Below are 15,636 nucleotides of genomic sequence, written 5' to 3'. Positions count from 1 at the left end.
TGTCAAAACTGACATAATCTCAATTCATTCTGCTGTTTTTTTTAAACAACTTACATCACTTCATAAGATCTTGTGTCATTGGAAATGTGAAAAAATATGGTGCTGCTTGCAGTTCACCCCTTTGCCTGACATCTACTCTGCAGCATCACTTGTGAGTTATCCATAATAATAGTGTAACAACAGTCAAACTTCTCACTTATGCTCTGTTTTGCTTCTTTAGTCTTTTAAAAGACATGAATATTTACTTCCATTTGTCTCATCGTTACTTGAAAAGGCCTCACAGGAGTTTTAAAGGACCTACATGGTGTAGTCCTATGCATGTCACCATCTTGAGAAATCAATTTTTCAATTTGAATCAGTGAGTTTACAAGGCATAAGTGAGAAACAGCATTGCTTAGGTCTCATTTTTACCATATAGCAACTACTAACAACCAGTAAACCTCAAAGATCAGCAGCAGTATCAGCTACATGTTAAACAAGCCAAGGGATGCCATTAAGTCAAATAAATGTGTTTAGCTTCTTAGTTCTTTCTTCAGAGAGGTTAAAATTCTGCACATCTACACTTGGAACGCTGAAAAAGTACATTATAAACTTCAGGGGGTTGTCTTATTTTGGTCTTTTGGGGCCTGTTATTATTTACAAGCAAATCTCCAAGTTGCATCTTTGTTAGCAGCTATTTTTCTGGTTGAGATTTGGATTGCATACAGATGCTCCTGCATGTAACTTTTGATTAATCTGTGAGCGACCTGTATCATACAAATTACCAGTGTAAGCTACTAGGAAGTCATTCTTGTTGTGAAATGAAACACTGAGATCAAATCACAGATTCATATGTGAAATAACATTTTCAGAGCTTTATTTTATTGCTCTCTGAGCTCTTGAAACTGTATGTCAGTATGTTTTGTATATGTTTCAGGCTCAGTTTACAAACCTGCCACAAGAGGGCAGCAAATCATAAAAGACTGTCTTTCCTCTTTTAGTAATATCTTGCAAAATCAGTGTTTATGCAGCTTACTGGACTCTGGTTTCACGCTCTGGGTTTGTGATATTAAGCTGCACAAACCACACAAGCTCATGTACAGCTAGTGATGACTAATCAGATTTGAGCTGCTTGGTTTTTGCCCAGTACTGCCTCTTGTGTGCTCATAAATCCCATTAACAAATGCTCTGTCACTGGATTTTCTGGGTTTTGAGGTTGCACTGCAGCTTCTCTCTGTGTTTAGTTTTGATCTGCAGACAGAATCTACATATTTATGACCTTGTTTGTGTTGCTCAGTATGCCAAAGTGACTTGATAATCTCCCTCACATGACCATCTACTAAGTGAGGAAGGCGAGGTCATGATGCCTGGTTACTTCAGTAGGCCAAACTAGGAGTCCAGAAAGAAAATAAAAGAGCATGAAAGATGCTTCTGTCTGTCACAGTTCACAAAATCAGGGCTCGTGCATCCTAGCACATATTTTTTGCATATTTGCGAAATTAAAACATAGCCTGAGGCTGCATATTGAGCTGCTCCTGATGAATGAAGTTGTGTTTTTGTGACATTCCTGCTGTGTTTTAATCCTCCAGCAGTCATCTTCTTGCTGACTGAGAGCTCTGTCTGAGCTCAGGCCTGGAAACATGTGACTAATTTGTTATCTGTGACTGAAGAGGTATTTCACAGTGGCTGAGTGGTTGGGTTGTATGGATTTGTAGTGCGGTTTGAGCTGCATGAAAGTTTGGATTCTGATCTTAAATATAATTTTTGCTGGCTGTCATTGGCCTGTTTTATATTGGTCTATAAATCAAGGCACTCTTTGATTCTTTACAGAAAAATCAGTCACATTTCAACCCGTGAAGAGGAAAATCTGTTCATTAATTCTACAGAAATCCTGATTTCTTTTCAATGTTGAAAATGCTGGAAAAGTACAATCAGTTCTGGGCAAGAAAGAAATGGTTTCAGCTTGATAGCATGTTTAATGTAAAAAAAAATTAAGAGAACGGCCAGAAAGAGATATTTCTATCTGAAACGTATATGTGCATGATCAAAAAAGCTGGTCATTGTTATCTCTAAAACTAAATAGATGATTGTTTGCAGCCCTAACAATGGATTTGCACTCTCAGTCGGCTTGATAATCAAACATAACAATCACACTTTTGCCATCGGATACCAGACAATAAAAAATAATATTAAGAATTAAGGATTATTAAGGATTATTTTACCTTCTTTTTCTGAAAGAAATCCTTGTTTGTGGACCTTCATGTGCCCAATAACTAACTGGTCCAAACTCTATTTATGGCTAAAAAATATGATTCTACATGTTATTGTTTGTGTTTTAAACCTGAATTACACATCTTATATTGTTTCAAAGCTATAGTGCAGGACTAAAACTTCAGGTAAGGGCTGTAATGCTTTACTACCTGGATGTAAACAATTACAGCAGTCAGATCTTGTATTGGAGTGAATTCCTAAGTATTTTTTATCTCGAAAATGTAGACAAAGATGTTTAGCATTTAATCACTAAACATGAGCAATGAGAAACCGGCACAGGTACAAGGTCGTTAACCTGCTGCTGCTGGTGCTAATTCTGCTAGCTTTAGCAAAACTCGGCAAACGGATTGCCTAGATGTCACATTAGTAGGGATGGGTATGCTGTTATTGTTTCTGATTATCGATCTGGTTCTTTATCGATTCCCATATCCGTTCCTCCTCTGGAGTTTCTGTATAACAAAAGTCTGCCTTACAGTTTTTCTGAGCCAACGTTTTATTGAGTTGATTAGTAAATAAATATGACATAGATATGGCATTTTTCAACGCCCCAAGTCATTGAACATGCTCATGTTTTTATGAACAGTAAGCTGAATGGTTCAGTCTATAACTCATTAACATGGGTGAAGTTCACTCTTGGGGCAGTAAACAGTCACTCACAATCCATTAGGTGTCAAAAGGTACCGAGAGATGAGGGGAGGTGCTGGGAGATGCTGAGCACTGTTATATGTCAAAAGAAGTCTGATCCACTACAGCACTCTCCGTGAATTCAGCATAAACGTTTGCTGGAGTTTTATGAACAGATCATGAACACAGAGGCTTGTACTGTTCCCACAATGGCATGAAGGGATTCATTTCTTTTGGGAATTGGCTTTAGGGATAGAGTTTAAAGCAAAGTTTACTCTGCTGAAAAAAAAATTGGAGGTAAATTTGAAGGTAATTAGTTAATTTTTTTAAAATCATAAAATAAGTTCAAAAATTTCGAAGTTGCACCATGGAACGTGAACTAGCTCATTTTGTTTGTTATGAACTACATTTATAAGCTAGCCTACTTTTTGTTTTTAGCCATCACAACACTGGCACTGCAGAAATTGCACTTTGTGTAGGGGTGTAACGGCACACAAAAATCACGGTTCGGTACGTACCTTGGTTTTAGGGTCACGGTTCGGTACATTTTCAGTACAGTATGGAACAACACAAAACCATTTGCTTGTTTAGCATGTTTATTAAACCAAAAACTTGCCATTATACAGCGAGGGGGGAGGCTCTTCAAGCTCCAGTTGGTCGTTGGCAGCAGCCATGATGCACAATTCAGACACAAGCCCCTGTGACTATGGAAGCTCTTTGATATTCATCTTCTGATTGCCTCACCGTGAGATGTCACGTCCACATGATATGCACATGATCGCAAAGCACGAATCACAGACCACTTTCCTTATGAATATTAAAACGCCTTCCCTGCTCAGCCAATCATAGACGGGTACTCACATGAATATTAAAGAGCCATGTGCAGCGGCTAATATAAACTTACTGTACTCATTTGAATACAGCACTGTACCGAACCAAACGGCCTTATGGAGCGGATACATGTACCGTTACAACCCTAGTCGTTAGCATCCTTTTTGGTAAAGTGAAGCCAAGCTTTTGACTGTTAGGACCCCTCCGCCACTGTCTTGGAAATTCTGCTGCTTATTGACTGACAAGTGTGATTGATGTCTGGCACGTCACATGATGTTGATGGAAGGTCCAACCCCTTCTTGCATAACCTGAAGAATCAACAAAGGAATCTTTAAGCATAAATGCTAAAGATATCGATGGATCAAACCATTTCTAATTGATTCATAACAGGAAACGGTTATTGATGCCCATCCTTACACACTAGCTGCTTGTGCGCTGCAATTCTGCAGCAGCGCAATACTGCTGTCCTAGTGTGTAATTTCACATTGCATCATGGCGTAGCAGAAGTGGTAGTAGCTCATTGTGTCAGTTCCAACATCAACCACTCATTTACACTCTTGTTACCACCTCCAACTGCAATTTACTGACAAGTGGAAGAACTTGATATTAATAGATATTCAAGAGTCAGAGCCAATTTTTCCTGTGTTATTGCACATTAATGTCATACATGATGGAAACCCGTGGTGAGGTCAGTCTTATCCTCCAATAGAAAGTACATAATGCTCTTTGAAAAGCCTCCTGTACACATATTTTAAAGGCTATTTCCTGACATTGAGCTCAGTATTGTTATCTTTGATGTGGGTCTGTCCAGTCAGCCCAACTTGGCAGCATATTTGCTCCCAGCTCAGTCAAGCTTAAGTGGATTATTGTGTAGTCACAGAGGAGGTGATGAAAAGTAGAACCGTGTTTACCCACCAGTGTTGATAAGGCCCTCCTTTTTCCCCTAGAGGGAAGTGACCACAGTCACACAGAAAGACACAGAGTCCCACATTGAGCCCCTTACAGAGTTAGAGAGCAGGTGAGACAAAGGCGTAAAGATACGACCTCAGCTGACCGGCAGGAAGTTACAGAAGAAACATGGATGACAGGAGAAGTCTTACCTAAGTGAGCCGGCACGACTCTCAGGCATGACTGTGACTTGTTAGAGAGCTGACGGGGCATCTTGTGACTTTTTTAAGCTCCAGAGAAGAGGAAGAAAGAAGTGAATGACAGGCACAACGCCAGCAGAGCGTGTGCGGTTTTCCCCACTCTCTCCAGATCTGACGGTTATGAACAAGAAGAGAAGACAACTGTAAATAAAGGCGAGAGACACACAGCCTGGAGGAAAGTAATTACTACAGCCTCACTTCACTCCAGAGTTGCTTGAAAAACAGACAGTTTGGTTTGTGGACTGGTTGGACAGCTCACTGAGAGGAGGAGTGTGTTTTTGGACAGCTGTGCGGTATGGATGCTGGTTTGGCTTCTCTGCGCTCGGACGCGGTGGGAGCCATGAGGACGGCACTGGTGTCTGCTGAGAACTTACAGCTCAGTTTGAGGAGCGGGATCAGTCAGGAGGAACAGGCCCTCACGCTGAACAAAAACAGCCCCAAGGAGGCTCAGAAAACAGGGTACTGTACTGTAGCCAGACCACACACTGCACTCTGAATGATAGGATACTTACACACCACTAAACTTTGATTGTTTTGCTTTTTGACATGTGTTTGTTGTTTTCTTATCATGGGGATACTCAACTTTAGACTGTCTCCTGACAGGCTGAACTTAATGCTTAATATGCTTAAAATGTGAAATTTAGGTCTGTTCAATAGATGTTGTAAAACTTTAAATTGATATCTAATTGTTCTGTAACCTTGTAGCATGACGTATCTCGTTAAAAAGTAAGTCACACACCCCAGGAAAACTATGTTTTTATTAGAATTGATAAAATCCAGAATATACGTCACACTAGTGTATTGGACGTGGTCAGTTTTTGGGATGTCTCGTAAGGAAAAAGGTGTTAACTGTCTGGAGTGCCATTAAAGTTTTCATGCATGAACAGTCAGAAATGTGCAGTTTCCGTGCAGCTGTGAAGCTCTTGCTCATGTCATTTTTCCCGCTATCCTGCAAGCTACTTGTACGATAGCTAACTGCTAGCAGTTGTAGATGTAAGGTGTGGATAGAGAATGTTATAAAACGGCGGTATTTTGGTTGCAGGACGTAGGACAGGTGTGTAGGACGCAGCTGACTTTAAGTAACAGAAAGGGTTTTACAATTGATGTTACACTCTATCAACGAAAACACACATTTAACATAGTGATAAATTAATTTCATTCATCAAAACGAGGCTGTAGACCAAGTGTCTGCTACACAGCTGTCCGCTATTGTCCCAAAAATCCTGCAAGTTGCATCATTTTGTTTCGTTTTTTGCATTATCGCTCCAAACATTGAGCCCCTGTGTGAGACAAACAGCTGGTGCAGTCTCACAATGGCAACGTGTGTTTGCATTAGCTGTGGAATGAGCGTTGTCATGTCATGTGAAGGCAGATTTAGGAGAAACTGGTGCTCCTGTTCATTTTGGGTAAAGTTAACTTTCTTGCTGTTTAGTTGCTGTTGATTGAAGAGGTTAACTCTGGCTCATACAGGATTTAAGTGTTTGCTCTATAGGCGCCGGAGTGACCACTGCATGTGTATCCTGTGACCTGTGAAGCAGACACATATGTTGCATACATGCAGCTTTCACACCACCTTTGGTCAAGCTTTAACTCCTCAAACTGATTCGTCAGCGGTGCTCACTCTAGTGTGTCTCATATATGCTGTAAAAATAAGACTGTTTTTTTCTTCACTCAGGAATGAAGACCTTAAAGAGATGCTGGAAAGCAACAAGGAGTCGCTCAAACTGGAGGCCATGAAGAGAGTCGTTGGAGTGAGTGCATTATTCATTGTAAATCTCTCATTCTATTATGAATGAAACAGTTTGTAGCTCACTCTGTCTCTTTGTTGATCTGTTTCCAGCTGATTGCCAAAGGGAAAAATGCCTCCGAGCTGTTTCCTGCTGTGGTGAAGAACGTTGCGAGTAAGAACATCGAGGTATGACATTTAAAGTGAATCACACACAGCAGCTGAATCGTCATGTTTGCCGTGTTTCTATGAGTCATTTAATTAGAGCTCACTACCACAGCATGTGATGGGAACTCCCTCTCACAAAACAATATGGAAGTCATGTGGTTTGGCTTCACATGAAAGCTTTCTTGCTTTATTGAGTTAGAGTTTATTTGTTTTATTAGGTTTGTTTAGTATCAAACAGTCAGAAAAAATCATAAAAGGGAAAAAAAAAATTACCAAAATTTTGGAAAAAATTTGAAATATTTCACGCACCTTCATTTTGAAGATGATATTCATGAGTATTGTTCTCAAAACATGATAACTAAGCAGCAACTTCTGGTCTTAACTGATGCAGAAGAGTTAAAAACTGCAGTTCTTTTAGTGTCCACTAGAGGCTGGCTGCAGAAACACCAGAAACCACATACACAAACATGCAAAAAAGGTGATCTTTACACCAAAACTAAACATAGTTGCTGCCTGGTTTCAAAAAACAATTTTGGAATAAATAGCTCACCTCTCTATCAGCACACTGCACATGACCTCTGACGACGATGGGTTTTAAAACTCTGTATCAAAAAACAAATGGGTGATGTCATATATATATTATTCTAGAATCTTTTTAATTTAACTTGGAAATAACTTTTGGAGATTACAAATAGCATTTTCAAGAGGGTCCTGGTCCAGATTGGCAGGGGTATACTGTAGGTACTGGCAGCAGGTACTAGCACAAGATCCCATATTATGCACTGCAATTATTTCAAGCTTATGGGTCAGACAATTGTTCATTCAAAAATTTTAATTCTGTTTTCTGTTTTTGGGCTCTTTAAAATGAAAAATATATTTATTAAATACCAAAGAGGAGAAATAGAGAGGTACAACAGTAAAATAGTTGAAGAGCCAAGAATTCTCTTTATTGTCATTTTCCAGTCTTATATGCTGATACAGTCAAAATGTTAACATGCACACAGCAGTCATAGCCTGATCGTAAAGTCACAGAAGATGATCTGTTCTTTTCTGCGTTTGTATGCAGAAAAAAGAATCTGATGAGAAGCTGTGACCCCTTATGTTTCTTACATTCTGTGTTTTCGTTACATGACATGGTGTTTATTTGTTGAGTTGGAGCGCAGCTACCACATTTATCATGGTCATCTACTTCCTCTTCCTGACATGCCATGTCCTACCAAACCCAACCGCAGTCCGATTGCAATCACATCATTGAGGTGTGTTAATAGAGCTATGCTAAGTCTGTTCTCAGTCTGTCTAAGCTGTTAACATGCATTTTGATAGACCACCCTCATGCTGACTTAACTCATAGTCAGATTTCTTAAACTGCAAGTAAACACACTGAGTGAAAAAAAATACAGTTTCTTACCGACTTGTACCATTGTGTTCATTTCAAAAGCATCTTCAAAAACAAGTCTAAACATTAAAACAGAAACACAACTTTAAGACACAATATGTAAGCAGCAGGAGTAGAAAAGTAATCAGAAACAAAGTTAAATGAGTTTGAAAAGCATTTTTATGAGGTCCACCTTGACCCATGTCTACCTGCCAAGTGACCATTAGAGGAGCTGAGATGCTACACCAAAAGTGAATACAACCACTGTTAGCTCGTGGACTGGAGCTTTGCCTTTTCACAGCTGCATTTTTTTGGTGTTCTGAAGTTATGAATTATGATAATGTTGGAGCAGGAAAAGGAAAAGCTGTGGAGTTTTAGTGCATGATAACTGTAGTAAAATTTAATTTAGCTTTAAAATGAGCATAAAATCCTAAGTTAATTATCTGCTTCACTCACAAAGGCTTGAGGCTAAAAGCAGAGACTATAAACTGATCAGGGATTCACTTTTGTAACTCTTAAATCATGTGAGAAGAAGGTTAATTTTTCATGGAGTCCACAGACAGACATATTTTGCAATCACTAGTGTCGCCCCCTGCTGGCTGATGGAAAGAACCCACGAATAAAGCACCTGAACCCTGTGCCCTGCTGAAATCAAACCACAGATGTTTGCATTTAGCGCTTCCCTGTAAACAGCTCCTCTATCGTTAAGTAGGGCCGGATTATTCTTGTTGCATGCTGTTAAAGGACAGAGCAGTCAAACAGAGTCTGCGTGTAAAAGCTACACCCCTAAATCATGTTATATGTGTGAGCGGTGACAGACTTGTGCTGCTCTGACTGCCTGAACACTAAGCAGCAGCTTCAGAGGGTTCCCGTTCTCGGAGCCTGTGAATATTGATCATCAGCAGCAGAATAATCAGGTAGCGTGAGGGGCAGCATGCAGGCGGGGGGCCTGAAGCCGGCCGCTGTGTGTGAGGCATGCAGCCCAAGCAGCTCATGGCGGGGTAAGGGAGCAGGTGGGTGGAGGTAATTGGCGGCACAGAGTCCAGAGTCACGTCTCCTCTCTGCTGCCTCAGATACACCAGCTGCTAAGGTAGAGACTGCTTCTCTCTTGGCTTTTTGTCCCAGCGCTCCAACATTTCCCTCACTGACGGCATAAAGCACTAAAAATGGCCACCATTGATCCTGTCTAATTCGAACAGAGAAGGTTATTGACAGCGCTGCGTGATTTAATGTCAGTGGACTTTATTTACTTATATCTGCTGCTTGACGTTATTTTAACTCTACTCTACGTGTGTATAAGTGTGTGTATTGGCATCTCTGTGCTTTTCTGTGCAGCTTGATCAACCTTATTAGATTCAAGGAAAGTTGTCCAGCTTGTTAAGGCTGATCAGGTCTATATAAAAGTGCTTCATGGACAGTAAGACTAGATATTTCTAGGTTATCGAGTTTTTTTGACTTGTCCCCAGTTTTATACATTTTGGAGTCTAATTGACCAGTGGATGAGAGCCTTTCTTTGCTCTTAGATTTAACATCCCAGATGGATCTCTGCTAAGACTGAACTCCATGTTTAAGCATAAGATGCTTTTTGAAAACAGGTGTTTCACTGCAAAAAACTGAAATCTTATCGAGTGTTTTTGTCTAATTTTCAGTTGAAAATGTCTTTTTAGACTTAAGATGGGCCACATTCACATGACTAGCCCAGAAAAATGTCTTATTTCAAGTTATTAAAGGCAAAAAGGAGGTCTGAATTGCTTATAACAAGTAAAAGCATTTGTTAATGGAACAAGAGAATACATACTTGTATTAGTACTCTAGTTTCAAGCTAATTTTCTAGCAAATTTTTCTTGTTCCTTTGGCAGTATTTTTACTTGTTGCAAGCAATTTAGACCTCATTTTTGTCTTAAAAAAACTTGAAACAAGACTTTTTCTGGACTGATAAGTCAAATGTAGTTTAAATCCAGTCTGATGAGACAATTTTACTTAAATATGCAGGAAACACTTGATAACATTCCAGCTTTTTGCAGTGTACTTTGCTCTCTTAAAGCTACCACACCGAGTGAGTGATTGAATGAGTGAATAAATGAGGTTTTTGCACAGCTAACAATGCCTTAAATGGTTAGTTTGTGTCACCCTGTGTTGAAAAACACTGACAGACTCAAACTTGTAATGATTCAGATTCACCTTTCAGTGCTTCTGCATTTGCAGTGCCTGTTTTCAGTGCGTAACCAGTTCAGTTAAGCATTTCACAAGTGTCCAGATTGCAAGAACACTTTCATCTGCAGGTGTTTCCTCTCAGTTTGGAGCAGTTAAACTTTTTGAAAAACATCTGTGCTCGTCAAGCTCACCTCTCAGTCATTATTGGTACCAAAAAGGGGCGGGGCTAAGGAGTTCAGATATTTATTTGGAACTTGTGGGTGAATTTCTGAGCAGTAGAAATAGTTTAGCTCCCATCTGGAGCTATAACATGCTATTTTCAACAATTTACTTTTTTCAAACAGTTGTTTTCCCCACAAAGAGACAGAGTCATAAATAAAAAAAGCACATTGAACCATTTTTGTGAATAAAGCAAACTGAAAGGGATATAAAATAAAATCAAGCTAAAATTAATGTCCCTGTGAGGACCATCTAAAGTGATCTCGAAAAAGTCTACCTTTTACGTGTATACTTGATCATAATGCACAGCTTAAAATAAGATTATGTTTACTGATATAGACTGTTTCTAGACCTGTGTTTTTCTCACCTGAAAACGTTTTCTGTGATGTACTTTGTAGTAATGGTGGACACTGGAGCCTAACTGTCAGAAAAAGGACAGAAGAGCAGAAGAAAGCTGATCTAAAGAGTGATAGAGGATGAGCTAAAGGCTAAAAGGGCTAAGCTGTTTGTGATAATGTTAATTCCAACTCACATGCAGCAGTTATTCTGCGGTGGTCTTGAGAGTCAGTCAATAAAATGAAGAGTGAGGTTACGTTAGCTCTGCTTGGTGAGACTGGAGTTGGTAGATGAGCGCTGGCAGAACATAACCAGGATTCACAAACATTACACATTACAGACACATCTCAGAGCACCAGGCTGTGAGTAGTGCGAAATATACCCGGGAAAAACGGACAAAGTTTGCTTGTTGTCACATTTCAAACCGTAGCTCTACCTAACTGTTAGGAAATACCTTACCTCGCTGCGTCGTATCCAGTAAAAAGTTGTCTTAAACAAAGGAGAGTTAAAAAGATCTGATTTCCATTCATTTCCTTAAAAAAAAATCACCTAAGAGTCACGTCTTCACGACAGTGTGTGCGACTCTGGGTCGATAACCATAAAATTAATAATATTTGCCAGGAACTGGTTGCTTGGGAATGAACCATGAATGCAAAGGGTGAGTCTTTGATTTTCTCTGATTGGACAGTCCAGCTGAAGTGTGAAGACCCATACTTGTTGTTACTGAAATCCAAAATTTTATGGCATCAACAAGACACTGAAATTATGGTTGTGGGCACCGCCAGCTTAAAACAAAAACCCTGTTGTGAACTGACGCTCTTACTACAGGTGTTCCAGTTTGTGATTTAACACAGCATTATGGCGTTATAGCAGCATGAGAGACGAGACTTGTAAACAAACAGCCTGATCTTCACAAACACTGTCTCATACAGTGCTTTTCCATTTTGCCGGTGCCAACATTTACAGGGATGACCTTTAGCTTCTGTTTCAGTCTCAGATGCTGGCTCAGCAGATGTTTAAAGTCACCTAGTTAAGAAAAAAGGACACTGTGATGTTCACAAACCATCTACAGAGGCAGATGTAGATGAGGAATTTTTCTTTTGTGGCAAATCCTGACACTTTCTCCTGCAGGGTTTCTTTTAAAGTCAGCCTGTTTAGTAGCTGTTGTCAGTCATATCTTCATATCTGGTCATTTAAACCTTTAAACATGGTGGAAAAGAGTCCAGAGAGTACCATAGTTCTCCTTTAACGGTCTTTAGAGAGTGGGAGGTGTCTCCTGCTCCTTTTATGGTGAGTAATGCTGTTAATTCCCGCAGTAATGAGCAGAATGATGATGGAGAATTGAGGAGCTCTGCTGCAGGTCAATACTGACTGCATTAGAAGGTGTGCTGCTGATTACTAATTCAATGATTGGACCTAAAATGTGACCTGACCTCAGCCTCAAATCATCTCTAAAATGCATTTATAAAAAGTTTTTAAAGGTTGTCATTATTTCTTATCACCAGATTCATTATTTTTGAGTCTACAGTCTTATAGGAGATGATGGACTGTGATAATTCTTGATTTAAAAAGCTTTTGCAGCCTTTGACCTCCAGTTAAATTTGTCAGAAAGCAAGACAAATATTATGTCAGGCTTTCCTGTGAGAAAAGAAGAAGTTAGGAGCCAGAACAGGAGACAAGAGGGGGGTGAAAAAAATTCAATGGCAATTTCTGAAAGAATAAAAAACCATAACCTTGTTCTGCGCCTGAAACAACACGACACAGAGTCTGCAGCTGGTGATAGCAGGAAAAACTTTCTACTCCAACTTTTTTCACCCCTAGGAATAATAAACTTCAACATCCTGCAGAAAAACACTAGACTGTGAGCAGACTCTCCCTGTTGTTTTATTCAATATTGTTGGTTTTGTTCTCTTTAAAGCTGCACTCCTTTTTTTCCTTCCATGTAGAGGTAAAAACATGCAGCACGTCCTGTCGCTTTAAAGTTTCAGATCACAGCTGCTTTCACAGATTGTTCTCCCCATGTGCTGCATTAATTTTCCTCCACAGCTGTTTGGATTGATTGTTTGGTGTAATTGTCCTTTGCAGCTTAAGAAGCTGGTGTATGTGTACCTGGTGAGGTACGCAGAGGAGCAGCAGGACTTAGCTTTGCTGTCCATCAGCACTTTCCAGCGAGCCCTGAAGGTAATCCTAACTTCACATACATCAATCTTTATTTTAAAAACATTTCTTTAGAAAGTTACAACAGTTTTTGTTCTCTCCCTGCTGCAGGATCCAAACCAGTTTATCAGGGCGAGCGCTCTCAGAGTTCTGTCCAGCATTCGGGTGCCTATAATCGTCCCCATCATGATGCTGGCTATTAAAGAGGCAGCCGCTGATCTTTCCCCGTACGTCAGGAAGACATCAGCTCATGCTATCCAGAAGCTTTACAGGTAAAACTCTTTACATCAGGGGAAGTTTTAGTGCAGTAGCTCTGATGTCACTGGGTCAGGAGCTAAGAGGCTCTGTTATCTTCTCTTAATCTTTAAAAGTGACAAAAAAAAAATAAAGAAGTCCTCATGAGAAAAATTTACAATGAAGAGTTCAGTTTCACATTTCATTGAACAGCAGATACCAAGAGATAATTCTTTTTTAAGACTAGGTTTGAAGTATTGGCATAATAATGACAAAGTGCACTTATTTTTTTGCTCCATTGCATACAATTTAGCATTTTATTTAAGTGTTTTGCACCCAATCAGGCAGTAAAAACCTTAAAGAGATAGTATTCTTTTCAAACTTAAAAACAAATATCAAGTTGAAATATTGGCAACTGCTTCTGAATGTGGAAGAAGTTTCTCACCCCCAAGCCCAAGTGTGTTGGATGCAGGCTGCTCCGGGCGCTTTGATCAAGAGGCCACATGAGAATAAAGCAAAAAGGACACAAGACTGGCTCAATTTGTGACATCACTAATCTGTGAATCTTAACTCAACAAATGGAAAAGGTTTTGTTTTTGTCTTGTTTTTTTTTCTGCTGACTCAGATACATGGAAATACTGGAGTTAGCCTCCAGAGTGCTGGGTTCCAAAGTGCTTTTAAGTTCCTTAAAGAGACAGTAGCTAAAATGAGGGTTTTAAAAAGCACCATCCTGAGGTTAATAGAGAGTTTTTTGAGCTGTAAGTCTCATGAAGCTACTACAGAGCTGTCAGGTGTTAAATCCCCCATCAAGGTGAACAAAGGACACTACATGTTGTGCACTCTCCAATCTTCCCACACCCAAGAAAAGCCAGTGAGCACAGTATCACAAGCTAGCCTGACGAGAGCAGTTCCTAAAATAAGAGACAAATACATCCCTTAATCCCAAACTTACCTACAAGCAATTAAACAAAGAAGGTGATTTTTATTGAACTTCAAAACAAAAAGCTTCAAAGGTGAAAGAGAGGGCCTTAAAAAGGGTGATGTCGCCAGCTCCTCCAACCCTGACTCAGCAATCACCCTTGAGGATCCAATCACTGCTCATCACCTATAGCGCACACACACACACTTGTCACAACAGAGGGAAAATGTAAAGCCTGAAAATGAGCAAAATTTCTCTATATTTACATGATTTACTCTTTAAAAACGATTGTATTTGACGTGAGTTAAGAGTGAGCAATTTACAAAGTTTATATCTGCTCTTTCTTGGGAATGACCAACTGAGTAAATCCCCTAGATATCCAGTCTTGCTATTGGTTATCAAACTCAAGTTTATTTCTGTGAAGGTTAACTCAATAAACAAATGTATTTTGATGCAAAAAAATATACAAAGAGGCAGAATGTTAAAGGAGGAAGCATACAACATCAGTTATTCTACTCCCAGGGTACTGTAAAGGAAAAGGATTACACAATATGTGTAACAAAAGAGCTGTATAGCTACGCAGAAATGTTCAAAGTTATGTCAAGTGCCAAAATCTAAAAGATGAACTTTAAAGACCATTGCTGTTAAAACCTTAAACCAATTTGAAAGGTGCAGGAAAAGATCAGTCAAGAGACAAGTTTTTATTTTTCACCTCTAAAGGAGCAGCAACTTTGAAAAATCTATTAGTAGGTTGGAAGAAATGTAGATTTCGTCCGCAAGGGGTGCCAAAATTGACAGAGTGTGAAAGTTCCCAACAGTAGCTTTCAGTCCAGTTTCCAAACCCTTAAGGTTCAAACATTGTGCTGCAATAAGGGATACATTTTTCATGATTAAGCACTGCATTTTTTGTCATCAGCTGATGTTTTTACTGCCTGAATGATTGGCATGAGTGAATCCATCACGTTTTCATGTTCTTTGAATTATCCCATCCTCATGTCTCTGTCCGTCCCTGTGTTCTCTTCAGCCTGGATCCAGACCAGAAGGAGCAGCTGATCGAAGTCATAGAGAAGCTATTAAAAGACAGAAGCACTGTAAGTACATCCTGACCACTGGAGGGCGCCCTAGTCAAACACTTCCCCCTTCTCCTCTCCATCCCACAGCTCATTCGGCAATGCCACGGTTTGTTAACACCCACTTAAACCCACACATCTTCAGATGCTCCTTGTTAAGTGTCCATTTGGAAGGAATTTTCGCACTGATGCTAGTGTCAGCCTAATTTTCTCAAAGGCCAACTTCTTCTCTTTTTTTCCTCTTAAAATGCTCCGTAAATGAGTTGGACTCTCAAACTCTGTGTTTGGAGCGGGCACAGACACAATGCAGGCGGTGCATTAGGAGTCAGCAGGCAGCACATTAATTTGAAGAGGTCACAGTGAATACTAAAGGCGCTTAAATGGCAATTTCAAATATTTAGACGTTGTTTGCAGAATGCAGAGTG

At 39.7% G+C, this 15,636-nt stretch overlaps 1 protein-coding gene across 1 annotated transcript in view; it reads left to right on the top strand.

Moving 5' to 3' along the window:
• ap3b1a (adaptor related protein complex 3 subunit beta 1a) overlaps positions 1-15,636 on the top strand; it is a 78,259-nt gene that overhangs the window by 1,162 nt on the left and 61,461 nt on the right. The window contains exons 2-6 of the mRNA XM_074691021.1: positions 6,529-6,604; positions 6,694-6,768; positions 12,917-13,012; positions 13,100-13,260; positions 15,166-15,232. Of these exons, the coding sequence (XP_074547122.1) occupies positions 6,529-6,604; positions 6,694-6,768; positions 12,917-13,012; positions 13,100-13,260; positions 15,166-15,232 (475 nt within the window). The remainder of the gene's footprint in view (positions 1-6,528; positions 6,605-6,693; positions 6,769-12,916; positions 13,013-13,099; positions 13,261-15,165; positions 15,233-15,636) is intronic.

This window comes from Halichoeres trimaculatus, unplaced genomic scaffold (genome assembly GCF_033239565.1).
Source record: "Halichoeres trimaculatus isolate MK-OKI-2021-1 unplaced genomic scaffold, fHalTri1.1 fHalTri1_scaffold_16, whole genome shotgun sequence".
NCBI lineage: Eukaryota > Metazoa > Chordata > Actinopteri > Labriformes > Labridae > Halichoeres > Halichoeres trimaculatus.
This window is presented reverse-complemented; position numbering and strand designations above follow the sequence as displayed.